The following is a 22,247-nucleotide window of genomic DNA, read 5'->3' on the forward strand; positions in this document are numbered from 1 at the left end:
AGTCAGAACCATCACAAGACCTGAAGTTCCTGGGTATCCGATTCTTAACTACTCAGAATCAAATGACAGATGGAATAACATACTATCATCAATACCAGAAGCACTCAGCAAACCATTAAACCGCAAGTTACAACACTTCCTCATATAACATCTCAATGATACTCAGAACTTCAGCCTGCCTTAACATCTGAAGCTGTACCTGTTATGATGGACAGTGAGATCAAACTTATTTGAAAGAACTGGTATACTTTCTCCATCTCCATGTAGATGTATCTCCCCAAGCATGGGGGGCACATCTCAACGCTGAAGTCGGTGCAGGCATGGGGTCGATAGAAGAGAGGAGCCTCATCATCAATGAGTAAGAACTAAAAGCTTTAATAGAAGCAGTCCTTCACTGGAAATCGCAGGTAGAAAATCAAACCCTGTTTTATGCATAGAGACAATTCGACAGTGGCCAATCTATAAGGATCCACCAGATCAGCACCTCTACTGCAACTAATATCCAGTTGTACAACATCATAGAAGAGGTCAACCTGAAGGACAGGGCTTGTCACATACCAAGGGCAAAGAATGTCCTAGCCGATGCCTTATCCAGACCGGTGTGTCCATCACCCAAAGATTGGATGCTTGATGTAGAAGCCTTCCAGTTGGTAATGGAAGCAGTCAGCCATCCTCTCATAGACCTCTCAGCAACCCGATTCAACAATCAGGTGACAACGTTCATCTCGCCAGTACCTGATCCACTAGCATGTGCTGTTGATGCCCTAGCCATATCTTGGGAGGGTCTACACATTTATGCATTTCCTCCACCAATCCTGTCACCACAAGTGCTACACAAAATCAGCCATACAAAGAATCTACAATTGATTTTGGTCACACCTTACTGGCCGGGGAGAACCTGATTTCCCGAACTCCTGGAGAAACACAACGAACCTCAGTTACACCTCCTAGACTGGCCAAATCTTCTCACCCACCCTCACACCAAGCAAAAGCATGGGAACCCAGCAGGGTTCCACTTACATCTATGTAACATATTACGACCTGTCTATAGAGAAGAGGGCACTGCACCAGAGCAAACAAAAGCTGTAACACTGTCATTGCATCGATCTACACGTAACTTGTATGATGTCAAATGGAAAAGTTTTGACCAATATGCTACTCTTAGGGGTTTTTGGCCAGGGGATCAACTCACCCACAACTAGCATTACATCATTTGAGAACTACCACATTATCCACATTATCACAAGGGTCCATATTGTGAACATATTTTGCAGCAATGAGCTCAGTCATCACTACAAGACAGGAGTAAAGAATTAGTAGCCTTATTGAGATCTTTTAAGTTAGAAAATCAGCAGCAGAAGTTCAGAGCACCAGCATGGGATCTTAATGTAGTGCTATGCCACCTCATCAGTGAAGACTGTGCCACTGACATAGACGTCTTTTGAGTTCCTCACTCAGAAAACAATATTTTCTTTGCATTAGCAACTGCAGCCAGAATGTCCCAAATCCACGCTTAAAACTTCAAGACTGGAAACTAGCAACAATGCTTTAGTCCACCTAGGACTTAGTTTGGACTTCATAGCAAAGAACCAACTGCCGGGACAACCAGATCGTCAGTTCTGTATTCCAAATCTATTGAACATCCTTGGTCCCAATGATAAACAAGACTTGTCTTTGTGTCCAATAGAAAGAATTGCTCCCAGAAGAAGGAAATTTAAGAGTCTTTTTATTCCATTGTCTCCTGCAACAACGATCTCCTTTTGGATCAGTGATCCTATGAGCTTATAGAGCAGCCAGGTTAGACCCCCTAAGAGCTTCAAAGCCTCATGAAGTAAGTGCCCTCATTGGAACTGCTCAATTCTATCAATTAAGGAAGGTTGTTTTTGGAGATCAAATACATTTTTAGCTAACCACTATCTATGAGATATAGCCATGGAAGACAACCAACATGCATCAGTTTGGGCCTCTAATGGTAGTGCAGCGACTCACAATGGTAAATCAATGTTGAAAGAAAAATGTCACCTTGTCACACAGATTCATTGACGCCAGGCAACTTTTCCATTGCCATCGGCCAACAGTCCATGTTCCCCTGTCTTACAAGGTAAGCCAGCTCATGTGTGACCTAAGACTCAGCTTTAATAAAGTCCTTACCTTAACATACGGGTTGTTTCAGATATCTTGATAATGAAGCATCTCGTATATCTAAAATCCACAAATCTACAAAGGTTACTTCTCATACTTAGTGTAAGAACGTGGTCCCTCATCCAATGTCAGACAAAAATTTGGTATGCAGCCACAAAAACAAATTCCCAGGGAGTGTGTAAGCGAACATGGATAACAGAACAATCTATCAAGGAATCCCAAAGGGATTTCTGTTCCGTCATATTCTATAAGCAAATAAGCATGGGTCAGGATAAGGAGGCAATCCTGTCAGAGGAGTGATGTTTACCATGTGGGTGGTCAATAGGTAGATTTTGGCAGGAGTAGGGAGATAAGGTGAGTGATTGTGCATTTGCTACCAGGGAATTTGAAGGGATTAAAGTTTCCACTTGTAAGGAAGGGGAGATAAGCAAATAAGGATGCGTCAGGATAAGTATAAAATATCAATTTTATCATGAAACTGACAATTTCCGAGAAAGTTGATGAGATTCTGCAATGTTTCATGAAAAGTGTTTTCAATCCTCACCTTCAGGTCAAACTATCTTAGAAACATCACCAAATTCCGGAAGTTGATTTTTCGGATAGTACACAAGTATCACCCAAAAATTACATATGACTACCACAAGATGGTACATGCTAAAAGGCCTCAACCTTTTCATCTGGTGAAGATAAATGCCTCATCGTACATCACGCTGGTACACATGATTCTGATTATTACCAGGAGATGAATGGTGTGGTGTTCCTTGAGTTGACGGAACATCAGCGACTACCCCATTGACACAATCCTAGCATCATCATTATGGGTAACGCTAGTTATGAAAACCTCTATATACCAGAAACAGTGGCCCCCTATGGGTCATCATAAGGCTAAAATGCAAGAATTTCAAACCTTGTGTGAGTGGCTCTTCGACAGGCAGAAACCAAAGTACAACTAATGGAAAAAAGCATAGGAATCCTATAGTCAAATGATGAGACACTTTAGCACAGGAGTATGGCCATGTTGTTTTACAGACTCCAGTGAGACATTGTGAGCTGAATTTGATTTAGCTAATGTTGGCAAACTGTAACCAAAACGCATCCTTTCAAATATTCAATTTCAGAGATCTTATACATGTATCATTTGCCAGAAGACCCATGCTCAGGACATCATTAAACTGGGGAAGCAACTGGGATATAGGCAATGTCTTTTCATCAGTAATCATTTTGTTGCTGGAGTATACCTAAGAAACCATCAATAATTTTGAACAAAAAATGGTATAGATGTTAAACAAAACTGAAAGTGGCATTTAAATATTTTTGACATTTTTGTTTTTCCCATTTTCCATAGAAACAATTCAGACTTAGTCTGAAAAGGGAAATGTGGGCTTTGTTTCTGGAGCACAACTTGAACAACTTAAATATCTTTCTTACAACGCTCGACAGATATATCAGACAGATTGTGCCTTTTACTGTTTGCAGATTTTTTGCATTTTCATTTTTCTCAGTTTCCATTGCAATGATTCAGGCCTAGTCTCAAAAGGGAGGGCTGGCCTTTGTTTCCAGAGCTCTACTTTTAATACCTTTCAGTATCTTTGAACAAAACACTTACGTATTTCATGACTTGTTCTTTCATATTTGTGGGATCTGATGACTCTTGACAATAGAGTGTTGTGCCAGGGAATTTGTTCATGTTTTGGTTTTTTTCTGTTCTTCTTTTTGATGATTAATGACACTATGCTCCCATCTTTCACAGAAATGGCTTTGGATATTCTATTCAATCTATTCAGTGCTAGTGAAAGCATTGGTAGATACAACATATCATAGAAAGAACTGTTTTGCTCCATGCTCAGATGATTATGGTATTTTTCAGGTGTTTCTGAGGTTCATCAAACCATTTCAAGATCACCTAATGAAGATTGGTGGACAGAACACATCCGATAAAAGCGGCCTGGTATTAGCTACATTTGTGTTAATGGTGTCCTTTGAGAATGACATGGTCCATGAGATCTATTCTGATCCTAAGCTCTTACAAGCTTTCTTACCACACCCTGATTACAAGAAGAAAGAATGCCCGGATCTGGAAGCTTTGAAACAACACTTCAAATCAAAAGCAAAGTACTTATTTTACTTTATGCTTTTACTATCTTACCTATTTCCTTGCTGTTGAATTTTCATTTAAATGAATTATCAATGTTCAAATGAAATTTTTGGTTAGAGCATTAAAGTATCAAAGAGAAAACATTTGCATAATTTGAAGTAATAAATCAGACCAACATTGCTGTCTCTTCAGATTCACAAAAACAGATTGACTTAAATGATTATAAAGTGTATAACAACATGATAATGCATAGATTATGAGTTTGATATATAAAGGCATACACTGACTTCCGTTTTCTTTCAATCCAGACATTTTTGTCACCGATGGATGAAATTAAACTTCAAAATGTTTGGAATAAATAAACTAGATGAACATTTTTTTCAAACAGTTAGCTGAAATGTTAAGAGGATTAAATTTCACAACTAATTACGCGACAAAACTGTCTTTTCATTGTGAGGATATGCTTTATACAATACTACTGTCAATTGCAGCAACAAAAGCACCACTCACTGCCCCCTTTAAGACTAGAGTAAACGTTGCTCATGAACACATTATAAAATTATCTAAATGTGATGTAATTTTTTAATTAAGCTTGAGTGCATACATGGGTTGCAATTCCAGATCTGTTTGCTCACTATTTCTAGCATTAGTTGTATCCTATTGGTTCCGCTTTGTTGAATGATGAACTGTCATTCCTGAAACTGCCCAGGAGCATGGACACAGATAACTGTTGATGTTTCTTAAAGGAATATTCTCTATTTGTCATATAAAGGAAATTGTGTCCCTTTAAATCTCTCATGTCTTTTGTTCCTGCAGCCAACTTACATTTTGTGTCCCTTGTTCAATTTTTCACATAAATCTTTCAAGCATGAATTGTTAATTGTTGGTATAAGAATATTCCAAAGATCTTCATCCCTACTGGTATGACTGTATTGGGATTTTTTCAGCCAAGTCCATTGTTTTTGTCACAATCTTTCTCTGCCTAGCTTATTTGCAGAACATCCAGAAACTTACATCTCAGCATTCCAGCATTCCCGTATTATTACTTGTTAAAACTTTAAACTAAATGTCATGATACCTCTGAAGTCTATAGCTACTTTTAGAAGTACAAAACATCAAATGTAGAAATGAAAGACAACAAAATTACGGCCCAGAAATGTTGTTACAAACACAGAAACCTTTTTTATAGTTATCGTTGCTGAATTACTATTTGTGTTCATTTCTTTAATGTTTCTATTAAATATGTTAAAAATTTAAATTATTTTCTAATCTTTGATTAAAATTTTTGACAAATGGGTTTCTTGAATTAAAATGCTATATGTTAATTTCATTACATATGAAATATACTGATCCATATTCTGATCCAGATGTGAGATTTGTACAGTATCAATTTAAACCTTTATGCCTGATTAAGTCCATATATATTTTTGTGATAGTGTTCAGTGTCTTTCTATTTCTTGTAACATTATTATTTTTCAGTGACCTTGTGGGTTACTTATTGAACACCATAAATCGTCATGGCAAAGACTACCGATATGGGACTTCAGTGTACAGTTGTGAATCTCAGTGGATGTACCTTGTACCACTCCTACATTTCTTAAAAAAGGATTCAGAACCATTCAAGAAAGTCTGTGACCCTGAATACAAAAAATCAGAATGGTGGGGTCATACTGGCATAGAGAAGGCGAAGGACACTCTTAAGACCTTTCATGAATGGTCCATGTGAGTACTATGTTTTCAATACATGTAAAAAATGATCTGAAAGCAATTCCTAAGGATATGGAGAATTCTACAATGGGCTACATGAAATGCTCAAATTAGTTGGTCAATCAATAAAATGAGATGCTATCAATTTTGAATTGGAAATGCCTCTGATTTCCCGGCCACTTTACATGTATACAACACTGCCACGCTACTTCAGCTCAAACCACCAACATGACTAATATCAACACAACAGATGGAGTGGAAATGCTGATAAAACATTATTAAAACTCGAGAAATACAATTGTATGATTTTTCCTCCACAATGATAACGGAATCTCGTCATCATATTACCTTCTATTATAAAAATATTCAAACTCAGTTACAGTACACAAACCCAAACATAAACAATACCTAACATATAGACCTGTGAAGGTCCTGGGGTAGAATAGGCCTTCAGCAACCCATGCTTGCCATAAAAGGCGACTATGCTTGTCGTAAGAGGTGACTAACGGGATCGGCTGGTCAGGCTTGCTGACTTGCTGACTTGGTTTGACACGTGTTCCCAATTGCGCAGATGGATGCTCATGTTGTTGATCACTGGATTGCCTGGTCCAGACTCGATTATTTACAGACCGCTGCCATATTGCTGGAATATTGCTGAGTGCGGCGCAAAACTAAACTCACTCATTCACGTAACATATAAATCACACAGCCTTGTAACAATGCATGCTTATCTATGCAAATATGAAGCCAAAGATTCGTAAACAGTTACCTTCCTGGTAAATGGTAAATTTGTTTTAATTTACAATGGGAAATTTGCAAGATACTGCATCATGTTCTGTTGCATCATTCATAAAATACATGTAAATAAATTGTATCACCAGAATTTTGTTCGTACTGTTCGAATGAATGTTGACCACAGTCCAGTCCCAGATGACAAGAACAATGTTCCAAGGAATCCCAAGTTAGTCGCTTGTACACAAAGCAGCAATGTCACTCTTTCATAGAGTGTTGGGGTGGAAGCACGTCTGTGAAATCATGATCGTTTCTTGCTGGACATAAAATTCAAGAGTCTTTGGTGAGGCACAGGTCGTAGGTCAATCAGAAAAGGATCTGTTCTTCAATTCTGCAGGGTTCAGTCTGTCTTACAGTCACTGAACCGTATTATTTTTCCTAGAGTCTAGCCTTCCCTGCAGTGCTAAAGCCCTAAATGAAGCAAGCAAGTCTAGATTTCCCCAGGTTCTGAATCTCTGGTTTTCCTAGGGCTTCTTTTCAGTTTATATGGATTAGGTTATTACTATCAAAATAGTATATATTCAGAGACTAAGCATTAGTCTAGATTTAGATGCGACAGTCAGTCAAGTTTTTTCCACTGTCACTTCAAATTACAACCTTTTGCAAAATGTAAACACTGTCTTGTCCAAAACTAAATAGGTCAGACGATTCCATTATTGTGTGGCCAGGGGGTTTGAGAAACATGGCACACAAAACAACAGGCTGGTTGTAGTTGTGTGGAGTTGGGATCATATAAATCAAGCTCTTAGGTATTACATTATTGCATTTTAGCGATTTTCAATCGGTTATGGTAGAATGGAGATAAACATACTGTGTTTGGAAATTAGATGAATATTTGACTTAACTATTAGTCTCCAAATTAATCGTTTGACACCTGCCATGTGTTCAGCTTCAAGTGAAATGTAGAGACTATCAATTCTGTCTAACATTCATCTTATTTTCAAAGAGCATATTTATTTCCTAAATTTTACTTAAAAAATTGTATCACGATGCTCATGTTTCAACCCAGCAGAAGGAAATCTTGTTTTAATAAAAAATCTTATAATTACAAACCTGCTGTAGCAGCGCTATTTGCTTGTTATCTTTGATATAGTTACAAGTGAAAATAGTTCAAGAAACACCCCTGCAGTCAGTGCTCCAGGAGAAAGACAGACTCTTGTTATCATCCATACAGACTAGGTCAGAGTATGTGTAGGATATAACGTGACTTGCAGGCATTATTGAAAAGTAAGCCTGCTTCCTGCGGGAAATGCCCAAGGACCGAATCCCAAAAGAAGAGGGCTTACTTTACAGAAATGTCCACAGGTCATGATATATCCAACTTATAAACCAACCAAAGATATAATTTCAGTATTTACTGTCGAAATCAACTGGGATCAGGACGCGATTTCTCGAAACACACTTAAGTTTTAACTCAAATCTCAAAATGAGTTTGACAATTTGAAACAGCTGAATTTTTATCTCAACTGCATTTTTTTATCCTAAAAAAGTCCAAATAACTAGAGGAATTTGTCCACCAAATTCAGATTGTCTACTATGTTTGAGCTGGATACCAATTTCCTTTCATTCTGGAAAATGCATGTTCCTGCATTTTCTCAAATTTGAGCAAAAACTTGAACTTAAGTCAAAACTCAGACTTAAGTTTGTTTCGAGAAATCGGGGCCAGACTGGCAACTGATGCCTTGCAATGCACATGCTCTGCACACATGCACATGCACATGCACTCTTCGTATTCACCCATCTTGCAAGGAACCAATGGTTCATACCAACAGACAAGATCATTTTTCTCAGTGATCCTGATTTAAGATCAGATTCAGTGATGGCAAGACTAAGTTGTATTAATCTTCAAACAAGTAAGAAGTCAAAGTCAAGGGTTATTCCTTAGAAAATCCTGGGGGCAGAGGGACGTTATTAAGATAATGCCCTGGGCACAGGGACATTATTAAAATAATTCCCTAGGAGAGCGGGACATAATGTGGATATTGCCTGAGGAAGTCAGATTGTATCAGATTTGAATGATATTACGAAAAAAAAGCTTCTCTTCTCTTCCTCCCCCCCTCCACAAGAACAATAGAGTGATGTCACTGTCAGTTTATAATCATGATTTCAGTTACTCCTGTTAATACATGACCACAGTTGTTAGTCTCTGAACTTTATTTCTTCCAGACCCCTCAGTCATCTTGTCAGGGATCTGGAGCATCTTTTTGAAGTTGACTACTTGCTACCAAGAACACTTATGGCATGTGTGTCTGCTCAACACATTCAAGATGTTGACTGCCTTAGGAACATTCCACCTGAAATATGTTCAGCTACCTTTGGTCACTACCTGGGCTCTCTACACTTTCATTTTCAAGACTTTGAAAAGAAAGTAATAACATTTATGTATGATTTCACAAGATAAGAGTGGCAATGGTTTATATGTCTTGCATCTCACATTAAATCAAGACCAGCAGTCTATGACAATCATTATTTTTGCCCATATCATGTCTTTTTTGCTGTTGCAACTGTCATTATATTGTATTCTCCCATGTTAATTATATGACCTTTGACTTTGTACAACCACTCTATTTTGCAAAGCCATTCATTTGCAGTAATTTGTATTGATTTATGGATATACTTATCTCATGTTAAAATTATTAATTGTATAACTTTTCATATTGTATAATAGTTTCACTCTGAAAATCATCTATGTACACATTACTCGATGTTACTCGAACAGATAATATAATTTGAAGTGAGTGTCTTCTAAGTATATTTCCTTTATGTCTTTTTCCAGAAACTAGCTGCTGGGTTAAGGTCTGTAGCAGATGCACAGAGGAAGCAGTGGACAGCAACAGAATCGTCTGAACCAAGTCCAAAGTTTGTTTCTATTTATATGTGTCATTTGATGATAATATTATCATGTCTTGACTTTATCATTGTTTAAGAAACACTCTTAGACAAAATTTTAGTCAAAGTCATGACTTGGAAGAGCAAATGAAGCCAAAATAGTTTTGGTGTACAGGTTTTGACTGATTAATGTTATGGTACTGCATTTGGCATATAGGTTTCCTGAATCAAAATCAATTTCCTGCTAGAAATAGGGTCGCATAATACAAAAGCACTTCTTCAAAACAGCTGAACATATCAGTATCATAATTTTAAACTATGTTCTACCTTTCTTTGGCTACAACTTACTGATAGTTTTGTTTATATTATTAAATATTTGGAATTGCCTTCACGTCCTCCTCTTCTCCTTACCAAATTACCACAAGTAGTGGTTACTGTCATTTAGAGGGGAAATTTGTTAAAAGTGTAGTTGTGACCTGGTCAGCTCAGTGCAATTTCGACAAGATATTCCTCAGTATTTTGCATATGATCATATATTGCTCAGATTTAATGTTGGTTATACCTTGTTTTTATGGTAACCATTTGGAATTTTAGTTTTATTCTCAGTGTCTGTTAAAGGGTTGGCTGGTCCCTGGCCAATTCTCATATATAGGAAGTTTGATTTACTTTGCTGAAACAATTAATTTATGCAAATAATAACATAACAGAGTGTGCAATAAAATATTTATTTTTTACAAACCGCAATTATAAAAGTAGGGGGCTGATTGCCAAAGAACACCTTAGGGCTAAGTGGTAACATTGCGGATGAGACCTAGTGTTACCCTTAGCACGCCGGGTGCTTACAGTTTTTGGGGCCAAAACAGCTTCTCCTGTGTGAGAATGTTTTGAGGCCCAACAATCAGTCCCCAAATGATAAGATAAATAATGACCATGCATAGATAATAATGCCAGAATGTAAAAGGGGAGGTGGGTGGGTAGCGAAATACGTGAGACTTCCAATATGGCATATACCATGACCGAAAGGGATTGTGAGTATCTGAATAAAGCATTGTGGGTAACTGTTGAAGTATTATGGATAAGTTATTGAAGTATACATATAGATACTTGCTGTATTGCATTATAAGTAAAATATTAGTATCCACATATACAAGAAAGAAACCATGATTTAGTGTTACGAGTAGTACAGTATGTATCGTGCTTGCCGTATCTTAGTGACTGGGGTAAGGGCAAAACCGTGGTAAGGTGGTGTAAACAAGTGCTCGAGACGAGCATTAGGCTTACCACTTGACTGTGCACGCTGTTTAGACTACCTAGGCTGGCCATAAGAGAGGAATGTATTATTGAATAAACTCATAAGCAAGTTATCTTTATATGTCATTATACTGTTTCTATCTGTTTTGGGCAGAAAATTAGTATCTCACATAAATAGTATCTTACATAAAAAACATTACCATGTCCAACCAACAATCATTGCGTTGATTACAATTTTCTGAGAATATGAAAAATAACTAAAACCTGTATTATGCATGTCACATGCTTACTAGTTTAGTTTACCCTTTCAAGTTAGTATTACTGAGGTTTCTGTATGATTCTGTATGAGGTCTTCAGATACACTTGCATTAGAGAAAGTACTAGTATTATTGCCTTGGAAGCACCAGTTCAGTTTGCTTAGGGATAGTCAGTGTACTCCATCTTAATTCATTTGTCCATTTTAGATCACTAGAAGGACATCTAGCTCAGGCGAAGATGAGTGTCAAGATTGCTTTTGAAGTTGTGAGGGCTTGTCTCCAGTGGAAATACGAACTTACTGACTTAGTAGCAGCTTCAGCAGATCTCTTTCTGTCAAGTCTTTGGGATGGTCGCCTTCTGTACCAAAATGTGAAGTTGGATTCTAAATGCAGAAATGAACTTGAAAAGCTTTGTGCTGATCATATGCTGCCAAAACTGAAAGGTGTTCAGCATCAACTGCTTACTTGGATGGACCGTTCATTTGGGTTCTATACAGTCGCTTCTGTAAGATCTTCACTAGAGGTTAGTGATGCTGTTTTTGACCAAGAACAATAAAAGTAAATATTTTAACTATCAGAATATACTGACATTAGCATGCATATCCCAGTACATTACTTATAAAAGTGATGTGTTTTTTTCAAGAAAGACTTGTGAATATGTTATTTTTTCACTGTATCATGGGAAACTTTTTTGATAATCATTTTTAGGTGGTTCTTTGTGTTGCCAAAACATGACCAAACTAAATAATCAACATTTGAAAATAAACAAATATTGATAAGTACCAATGTTGATGCATTGATAACATGCAGTATGATCATCACCTATTGTTACAGCATAAGATGCCTGTATATGTAATATACAAGTGAAATTATAAAGGTTTCAGACTGCTTCTGAAAACTCAAACTGTTATCATTACTTTCTACATGAAGACTTTATGCATTTAGATATGAACCTTATCTGTGCATGCCAGGTGAAAATTCTCAGCTATGTTTTAGTTTAAATGATACTACTAATAATACTGTATAAATTCATAAATTATTTTCAGCCATGATAAATGAATGTAACAATCATTACCATCACATTTCATCAGTTACAAAAACTCACAAAATTGAACATCTACTTCAGTTTTCCAGATACTTAAGACTGATCATGAAGACAGTAAGCATTATTATTGTGATGCACTATGCTTTTGTAAATTGAGTCAGCATTTCTGTTACATAGTTGTTAATTTCTTGTCATAACTTTTACTGTTAATTTCTTGTCACAACATTTATGCTTTGCAACATTTCCATTAAGTTAACAGGTTTATGAAGCACACACATTGTACAGATATTCGAAAGCTGCAATGTTGTCATAGGGTTGCATTGTATTTTGCAGCATGATTAGTCTGATCCTGTAGTTATATTTCATTATTCATCAGTAATTATTTTTCAGTGCTAAGTATGAAATATGTACCCCCAAAACATGAGGTTAAGATCTAGGGCTATTGTTTTGATCTGTTGCGAATGGTATTATATTTTTTCTCTTACAGCTGTGGAATGTTTTAATTGGTTTGGACATTTCTGTTCCTGAGTTACGAAAAGAATGGCAGAAAACAGTTCTTGATGCCTTTGAACGGATCCTGTCTAAGGTATGATTTTTTGTACACTGTAACAATATTAAGGAGATAAACATACTGTGTTGGAAACTCAGAGGTATATAACCAATCACAATCCAGTATTTACTGAAGTCATGGTAGAATAAACAGTGTTGCACTCTGAAAGGATATGAGGACAAGCAAGCAGCTTAGTCACTAATCCTGATAGATATTAGTTGCCTTTCTCAGCTAATGAAAATCCAGATTTGTAAATTTACTGAAAGGTTCAGTCTTTCAAAAAGGTTTTGAATTTCAGAGCAGCCCTTCTATATATAATGTCTTACAATGTGCATTTTTGTGTAAATAAAACTTTACCTGAGCTAATTAGCCTGTTAATTGCAGTCTACATTATCATTCTCTCTTCAAAACTGTCTTCTCCTTCCTATCAAGTCCCTTGTAGTGTCATCCTTTTGAATTGATGTTCTTAAGCATCTTTAGATTTGTAATTATTAATATTTAATATTTTTTCTCTGTTAGTACTTGTGGTGTTCACCCATTATGTTTCCTCCCATCCCGTTGTGTTCTGATGGGTTCTCTCACAGTTCTGACATGTTTTGCCGGTTCTGTCAAGACTTTGAATGAATGAAACATAAATGCCACCAACTTTGGACGATGTTTGTGCCAACAGTTTAAAAATAAGGCCTCCCAAATAGTAGCAGCCATTGTATCCTGAGACACAAGAGCAGCATAAACCCCACTAGAAGAAACAGATTTTGTGTTTGTAGGGGGCATAAATCGAGTACTTGCATGAACAAGCTGTAATGAGAGAATACCAGAGAACATGCCGTATTTCACCTGCCACGTAAACTGTCACACACTTGGTTGTGTAGTGATAGAATGTGACGAATTGGCCACCATACAGCCAAACTTGCCATGAGAACCGGGACAAAACGGGCAGCAAGGGTGAAATAACCATGACAAAATGCCAAACAAATGTGGATGAACATGACAAAACTTGAAAGGATTGTGAAATGCCAGGTAAACACATGCCTCCCGTCCCACTGCGGACCAACTACAGATCATCTACAAGTTTTGTTACAGCCTATTACATGCTGTCACATTTTGTTGCGTTCCCCCTGTTGTACTGCTGTCTACCAGGTTTTTCGTTAGTACCATGGCTGCATCCACGGCAATTATAGACTGTCACATTTGCTCATTCAGTCCCACATCCATCCTGTTTCAGTGAAACAGGGCTACCGTGGCCACCAGGAACTAGCATTACTGGCATCTCTGCAAGGTGTCTCTGTGAGAAAATTGATAATGGCACTGTTTTTCATGTATGAGTCTGCTGTTGTTTCTGTGTCATATTTTAACAAATTTCATTGGCTGTGAAGGTTGGATTTTGTTGGGTTTTTTTGTGGAGGTCTCACTTGAAGAGTGAAACATATGTTTTGTAATCTTCTTCATGGAATTTAACGTGGCCTTATGTTACCTCAGTAAATCACCAGATGACCATTTCAAGACTACTGACCATTTTGGAAGAATAATCTTGCATGAGTCAGAGACAGTGTTATTGTATTGAAATATGTTCAGCCCCATATTGCCTTCAGTAAAATATCTGTCAATTATTTTTCAAATGGAATATTTCTCCTTTTTTCTTTATGTAGCTTCTGGATTCACCCACAATCATCATGTTACGATAACTTATAGTTACACATCCTTGTATTTCAGCGCTTTGGTGTAGGAATGACAACACCAGTCTAACAAATTTATACAAACTCTTCCATGTGCCGTAGGCTTCACTTGATTTTGTAGAAACAGTGTGAAACTATGTACAATGTAGTGGCTTGCCTTTAACCAAATGAACCTGCAGATATCATTCAGGACCTAAATATTTTAAATTTTGTAGGTGGCCCTGATGGCCAGCAGCAGTAATTAAAGTACATGTATTGCAAACACTGGTCTAAGAATGATATCATATGGCAGATATTTCATTTAATCAAACATGGTGTTGCTTATTTTGGACTGATGTGGGATTTGATCATGATATTAGGGCTGCAGTGAATACATTATGTGGCAAATATAATATGTATCGCAAATATTGGGTAACAAATATGAATAATTATTCAACATGACAAACATTGTGGGTACATCAACCAATGGGCCATGAGGGGCCAGTGAACAAAATTTATCTTACCAAATACCTAACTCAACATCAAGGGTACATCAACCATGGGCCCCAAGGGACCAGTCAAGAACGTATTTATCTAACCGAACACCTCAGTGTTAATTTTGAACTGTTTGAAGCATGGGTATTGGATCGTACACTTCAGCTAACCTGTGTGAATCAAACAATTTGAATCTTGCATCTTGCTCTTTTTCCTGCACGCATTGTCTCAGTAAAGTCCCAGCAGTATAATTCCCCTTCTTTATATTCACAGGAACTACATTTGAACGTTTTGTCAAAATTTATTTTTTCAAATGCAAGGCAAATCTTTTTGTAGCCATCACTAGATTTTGCAGATGGCACATGAAAGAAAAAAGATTTAGAGCTATTTCCATTCCATAGATTTGCATTTGAAAAACATCAGTAACATTTATGTGGGACATACAGGATTCAACGTTATTCAAGATAAAGAAGTACTACTACAAAGTAGCGAATGAGTTGCCATTGGCAGTGGGGTACATTGAAATGTACGTCTTTGGGTTACGTTGAAAATGATAGACGACTTCTTAGCCAGAACACCTTGTGAAAATGTTGTCAGAAACTTTACATGATAGTTTCTTAAAGGTCACATGCAAGCAAAAAATCAAACATAATTAAAACACATATATCACTTATTCATGACATATAATATACACTGTTCTTTTTAAAAAAACAAATAAACACAATTATAAGCGTACAATCGCGATTCAAAAGTGCAATATTTTGTACTTGGGCTTACTTCCCCCGAAACGAAGCCCTCCGGAGACCGAACCCAGCCATAGCGGGTGGATATGCACTCAAGTGAAACGACGGCTTCCGATTGGCTGGTTCATTTGCTGATATGCTAGGTTTCATTGTGTGTACAGAAAGATGATCTGTTTGATGGGCATTTTAGAAGTATAGCCAGTCACCAGAAAGTAAAATTCTTTATGGATAACAACTTCTTTTAGTGTACTTGATCCGTCGTTTCAGTATGGAGTCATATACTATTGTCAAACAAAATCATATACACTAAAAGAAGTTGTTATCCATGAAGAATGTATATAGAGATGTTGGGTTTAGAAAATACATATTCTCTGAATTTGCGCTCGATCCAATAAAAAAATCATGTCAGTAGAGATAGTAAACTACTGCGCGGCTGGAATCTGTCATTCGTCCAAGTACAAAGCAGGACTTGAAACTGACAAGAGTTTGCACCAGTTTCCGTCAGATCCAGTCATCCGAAAAAAATGGATGTAGTTTGTTTGTAACCCACAGACATAAAAACATGTCATGTGTATCACACGTGCCTAATCACATAATGTGGCAGACACGGGACTCGGGTGCACGAGTCATAAATCAGCTTATTTTCTTTATGTCGTATAGTCTGATAGGCGTTAAGTTCAAATCGCACGTGGTCAATGACTGAAGCTGTGTATTGCATGTTGTCTTTAGCAGACAGGCAGGCAGACATATAGGTGTGAATAAACCAGACACTGAGCTTTCTCTGTGACAGAGACTGCTCACCACAATCAACATGTTTTTTTACGTAACGAGCAGATTATTTACTTGTTTGTGTACACAACCAAGATTACTGCTCACGACCTCAGTATGCACACTGTTTCAAGCTCCGCGAATCTATTCACTGCACATGCGTTATGGACGCAGCGCAGCACAGCTGTTGAAACCAGTTTTCCCCCCAGCGCTGGGGGGAATTTAGTGAAACGTTTGAACTCCGATTTCGCAGGCTTTTTTTTCATCGCATTTTTTTCAACTTTATAGATTGAATTGGCATTTGTTATTATTTGTTTCGGTAATTGCATACCAAAAGGTACCAGAATCTGCAAAGTTGTGTTTTACGTTGCATGTGACCTTTAAGTAAAAGCTTTTACAGTTGACATAAAGTTTAGAAATTCAAAACCCAGTTAGGTCGTCAGGTATCATTATTACCTGAATGAATTAGAGTTGGATATCTTTTGTTGTTTAAACATTAACTTACAAAAAAATGTGTTCCAAAAGTTAGGTTGACAGGCTCTAATAGCTTGCCATGCCCTGTTTGCTGATTCTCAAGTACAAAGTGAACAGCTATACAAGCCAGACCTCTTCTACAGACTGCTTTTTTCCTGTCAAAATCGGCTTATCTAAGGTAATATAGAGTCTATATCAATACATTGAATGTCTTCTTTCAGTTGCGACAACAAGAATGTCTGGATCTGCACATGTACAACTATGATGGTGTTTCATTATCAACTCTGCTTCAAGACAGGATGACAACTGCTGCATTCAGCTCTTTTGAAAAACTTGCCATGGTTTGTCTGTGATATTAAAGTTTATCCTGATCAGATCTGATTCTTTGTTTCTCCCTAGTAATTTACTTTCATCAAATTGTTTCTGAAAAGGAATTATGTATCCCATCCCTTTCTTCTATTGGTTCATTAGCGGGGGAGTCAAAAACAAAGACACAACTTCATGGAATGAGACATTCTTATTTATTGTATAGAGCAAGGGTTTTTGTGTAGATTCTTTCACTGTTATCAAAATAATAGTGACTACAACCAAATGTTTAGAAGAATTATTGCATAGCATGATGTGGCAAGCCCCAGATTAACATTCAAGTGGACAGTAAGAGCAACAATTAGCACAAATAAAGATCAGCATTTCACCCTACCTTCATCACCTGGAGGGTTCTGTTCCAAATCTGATACAAGTTTATCAAATGGATGTAGTTCTGGCATGATAAGTGCAAAATTGTCTGAATACATCGTCAGACTGACATTTTCAACAGTTTTATTATATTCATTTAATTTCATTAAAAATGCTGCATCAACAATGTAAGGCTTTCTGGAATTAGTGTATTCCAATTTTAGATATATATTTTTATTGCACCCATGATTTGTATTTAAAATAGTTTCTTCTTTGAGCAGACATGTTAAAATCATTGTTTTTTGTCTACCCTTACATTTATCTCCCTGCTAGCACTTAATTAAACACTCTTCAAAACTTGTTAGCTTATCATTGATATTTTCACTGCATATATACATGTATCAAGCCATGGCCACTACTAAGTATTGTAAGAAGTTTAAAGGCATGTGTGTGGTATATGAAGCAGACAAGAACACACGTTTGATAAAGTTTGTGTGAGGTAAAGATCAAATATAAATTGGCAATCACAAAACAAATTCTGTAATGTGTAAATGCTTCAATTTTGAAATGTGAGAGCATTTCTGTTGATTGCATGAAAGATCAGATATGGTAAAGATGATTTCAGTCTGTTTCAATCTCCTGGTATGAACTTGCCTCACTTCCAGCTAATTATTGTCTAAGTATGCATACTGGTGTATTGACTAGTGCTAGTTGATTTTACTTGGCTTAAAAACATTTTTCGACACTTTCACTTAGGTCAAGTGTCATGAGTGAGTGTATTTGAATGACTGAGCAAAGAAAGTTGATAACACTTGTGCCTTATTGTTACTCATGGCTTTTTCCTACAGAAATTACACCTGAAGGTTCCATAACTCAAGCTCATTCCTATGCAGAAATGTGCAATCTGTCTGCATAATGAGATCATTTGTTTGTTTTGTTGGAACTTAATGCAGACCTTCAAAAATGTTTCCTTCATTTCCTCACACACTGACTAAGAGAGTGAATCCAAAGGATTCAAGGATGAATATTATCAGGATATGAAAAGAGGAGAGTGTAATATCTGGTAGTCATGTTAGAGCCAAAAGCAGGATGTAGGTTGTATGTATGGTGTGTTGAAATATTCTTTAGATACTATTTGGAAATATTCTACCGGTAGTTTCATGTTTACCATAAAATAAAAAATATTAAAATTTAAAATGCATTATGGCAAAATCTCATTTAGAAATATTGATTAAAAACATTTTAAAGTTATTGCCCCACTGCTCTGAGAGGAAAGAGTCTAACCCTGCTAGTTCCGCTTTTCTAAATATAACATGTTTTATTTATCTCTTCAGTATTCACATAGTCAATGAAATATTTGTGAGCACCGCTACTATGGAATTGAAAAAAAAGTCCTGAACACAATGTGTTAGACAGAATCAGATCAGAGGCTTTTGAGAATATAGTGATATCCATAATGATTCAGTATTCATGTGTTGTACAAATATTAAGCTCTCGTCAGTTATGTCAGCATATTAGGAATGTAATCATTAAAATATGTATTTTAGATGCATATAGTGATTACAGTATACATAAAAATATGTTATGCTGCTTGCAGACAGATGATCAGTTTACTCAGAGAAGCAATATGAATGCCAAGTTTGGAAACCTGATGTCAAAACTCATGGCAAGACACTGGCCACAGAATACAGAAAGTGGTGGCAAAGAAATGATTGAGTTTGTCCTCTCTTGGAGACCTCTCATACGATACTTTGAGAGATTTTGTAAGTATTTTAATTCATTCTATTTGTCCAGTATGAAAAGAATTTTGCAACTGATTTCAAATGTCAACATTTTAGGTACCAATAAAGTCAACCATCTAGTATGGCCCTCTACACAGCCGTAATGGTTGCACATTGGCCCTTCACAGCTGACACTGACCCAGTGTGTCTGCTATTTAAAACAGCCTGATACCAAAAGAAACTCTGAAAGAGAGAAAAAGAAAAACAACCTAAATACAAGTTTCTCCATTAGAGTTTATTTCATAAAACAAGATGAAATCATGATGCCTTTTTCTTCATTGTCCTCCTGGATGAGCTTGTTCAACACATATTTCAAAATTCAGTTCACATGATACAGTCTTTTTTTTTAAATTTTTTTCGAAGTTTTATTTAGTATTCAATCTTTTGACCTTTTCTTAAGTATGACATGATTATTAAACAGTACTACACATTAGGCCATTTATTGAATTTATGTTCTTGAATTAGGCATGTCAACAGGTCTTCCATGATCAAACACCAATACACATACTGAATGTTTCAAATGCCCTTGTCCCAGTGAAATTCATGTTGCATGTTATTGTTCAAAATTTAGCTCAACACTTAACCTTAGTTTCTCAACCAATACCATTACTTTTTAGTGTCACATTAAGTACATTTACATTCAGAAATGTTGAAAATGTCATGCTGAACCTTTGGGCGATCTCTCTCAGGCAGACAACATAGTCCTGAAGTAATCCCCACAATTCACCATACAGGAATTGCACTGTCTATAGTGGGCCAGTACTACACCGATTGGCCATATAACCAACCATATATGGCAAAGTACAGTTTTCTCTGTAATTTGCCATGAACAGAAAGAAGTATTGGTCCAATACTGGCTCCATACTGTCATATGTTATGCCAGTACCAGCGGTACAGGCCAGAATAATGCCAGTACTGGCCTGTAATGTGATGTTACCTGGGCAAGCAGCATTCTACCTACCCTCTACTGGTCAGCCGCAACCCTTGATGTAGCCACAGATGTTTGCACAGATGCAGCCTCATCTTCAGGTGCGGATACCAACAGTCTCATCCCTTTGATGCAGATACAAACCAAAGCCTTCTCCCATGTCCAGCCCATTGTACAGCAACTGGACCTGATCACATCCATCATCCAGTACTCTTAGCTAGGCAGCAGCACCGTATCTGTGCACTTACTGACTGCCTGGTCAGTCCATTGCTACACCTTCTGCTGATGGTGAATCACAAGAAGAGGACCTGAGTATCTCATTTTGGCAAAACCTCATTTATTCATGATAGTCAAGATATGCTAATATCGATTGCAAATGGACTCCTGATTTCTTCACCCACAAGGACTAGGGCATTGACACTTCCCATCGCACCTATTAAGCTGGCATTCCAGTTAGCACACAGTGTAAAGTCAGCCTTCATGAGGACCAGCAAGCAGCAAGGACTACTGACTCCAGTTCCCTCTACATGACATGATGTGTTCAACAAAGCAACTGTAATAGGTGAACACTTTTCACTTATCTCCAAGATGAGATCTTGCCGGGTCAAAGACAAGAATCTGGTGCAACTGCACACCACTACCAGGAGGGCTTTCTTCAGACTGACCATCAACAAGGTGATGCTGAACACTCTGAAGAATCTGCAGATGGACATGAAATGATGCTCCTGTCAGCAGTCGATGGGTCTATCAAGCACATCAGTAAGGAAGCAGCTCAGGACCAGAAGTGTCCAGACCATGAATTTGATGGTTAAGCAGTCTGTACAGATGACTAATTGTTAAAAGTTTTCAGGCATTCAGAAGGCCAAAGACTAGAAACTCCAGTTTGTCCAGATTGTCTTCTGTTCACAAGCCACATGACGAATCATGAGGCAGCTCTACCCGAGGCAGGACCTCATGCAGTTCCTACTCTTGACATTGAAGAAGAGGCTTGCAACAACTTCCAACCTCAGCCAATCTCATACAACTCTCTGCCGTGGGTGGAAGTCTCATGACCTATTGGCAAGACTTGCAGTTTCTGCAAGACCAATCGACTCTCTTCTCACCAAGGGAGCAGTAGAGATATTTCAGCCATACGAGTTGTATCCAGGGTTCTTCCTTCCTGGTGCCTAAAATAAAACTCCACATCTACTATATGAAGAAGTTCTTGTTGAAGCCGAAGACCTTGAGTTCCTGTTGAAACCCAAAGAAGTTTCAAATTTTGCATATATCAGACTTTAGGCATCTCATAAAGTCCAGTGATTACTTAGCAAGCACAGATCTGTAAGAGTAAGATAGGTATCTTCACATCCCTATCTATCCAGCCTTGAGAAGGTTCTTGCAATTCCTGAACCTTTACCAACATTTCTAAAGGAAACTCCTTCCCTTTGAAATATCTTCAGTTTACTCATGTGACAAAGCCGATCGTAGCATTTCTATGCTTGAGACATATTCACAGGTATTGCCTAGACAATGGTATTCAATCTCACCAATTGGCAGATCTACTCGGACATCAGCTGAATTTCACCATTTGTCTTCTAACACAAACTTCACCAACTGGACAGGCTAGTCAACATCCTGAAAATAGAGCTAGAAGGATCACAAGATCTTAAGTTCCCAGGCATCAAATTTCAAAGTGCGAGCAGTTCCCAAGTGCAGTCAGCAGCACAGACGCATTTTCCAGTCTCATCAAGCCTTCTCCAACAGAACGGATGCTGCATATGTAGGCTTTTCAACTAATTGTGCAAGATCATGGCTGCCCGCTCAAGGACGTCTTGAAAAGGCCTCATGCCTACTGTATGCTGCCAAGAGTCATGTATGGAATATATTATGAACTGCCTCTCCAGAAGAGGGTAATCGGTTAGTCATATCTCATTTACCAGAAATGTCTATGATGATAATGGGAACAGCTTGCTCAGTTTGCAGCACGGAAGGGGTTTGAAGCAGTAGCCTAATAGTTGTTTCATTTGAAAACTACCAGACTCTTTAACCTGCCTTAGTACCTCTCAGCCATCAGCTCGGTC

General features: G+C 37.5%; 1 protein-coding gene across 1 annotated transcript in view; it reads left to right on the forward strand.

The window, feature by feature from the left end:
- The window catches only part of LOC137287002 (E3 ubiquitin-protein ligase rnf213-alpha-like), a 130,059-nt gene that overhangs the window by 27,388 nt on the left and 80,424 nt on the right, over window positions 1-22,247 (forward strand). The window contains exons 10-17 of the mRNA XM_067819079.1: window positions 4,010-4,254; window positions 5,717-5,959; window positions 8,903-9,104; window positions 9,513-9,595; window positions 11,281-11,596; window positions 12,606-12,704; window positions 17,025-17,144; window positions 19,076-19,241. Coding sequence (XP_067675180.1) covers window positions 4,010-4,254; window positions 5,717-5,959; window positions 8,903-9,104; window positions 9,513-9,595; window positions 11,281-11,596; window positions 12,606-12,704; window positions 17,025-17,144; window positions 19,076-19,241 — 1,474 coding nt within the window. The remainder of the gene's footprint in view (window positions 1-4,009; window positions 4,255-5,716; window positions 5,960-8,902; window positions 9,105-9,512; window positions 9,596-11,280; window positions 11,597-12,605; window positions 12,705-17,024; window positions 17,145-19,075; window positions 19,242-22,247) is intronic.

Source organism: Haliotis asinina, chromosome 6 (genome assembly GCF_037392515.1).
Source record: "Haliotis asinina isolate JCU_RB_2024 chromosome 6, JCU_Hal_asi_v2, whole genome shotgun sequence".
Taxonomy (NCBI): Eukaryota; Metazoa; Mollusca; class Gastropoda; order Lepetellida; family Haliotidae; genus Haliotis; species Haliotis asinina.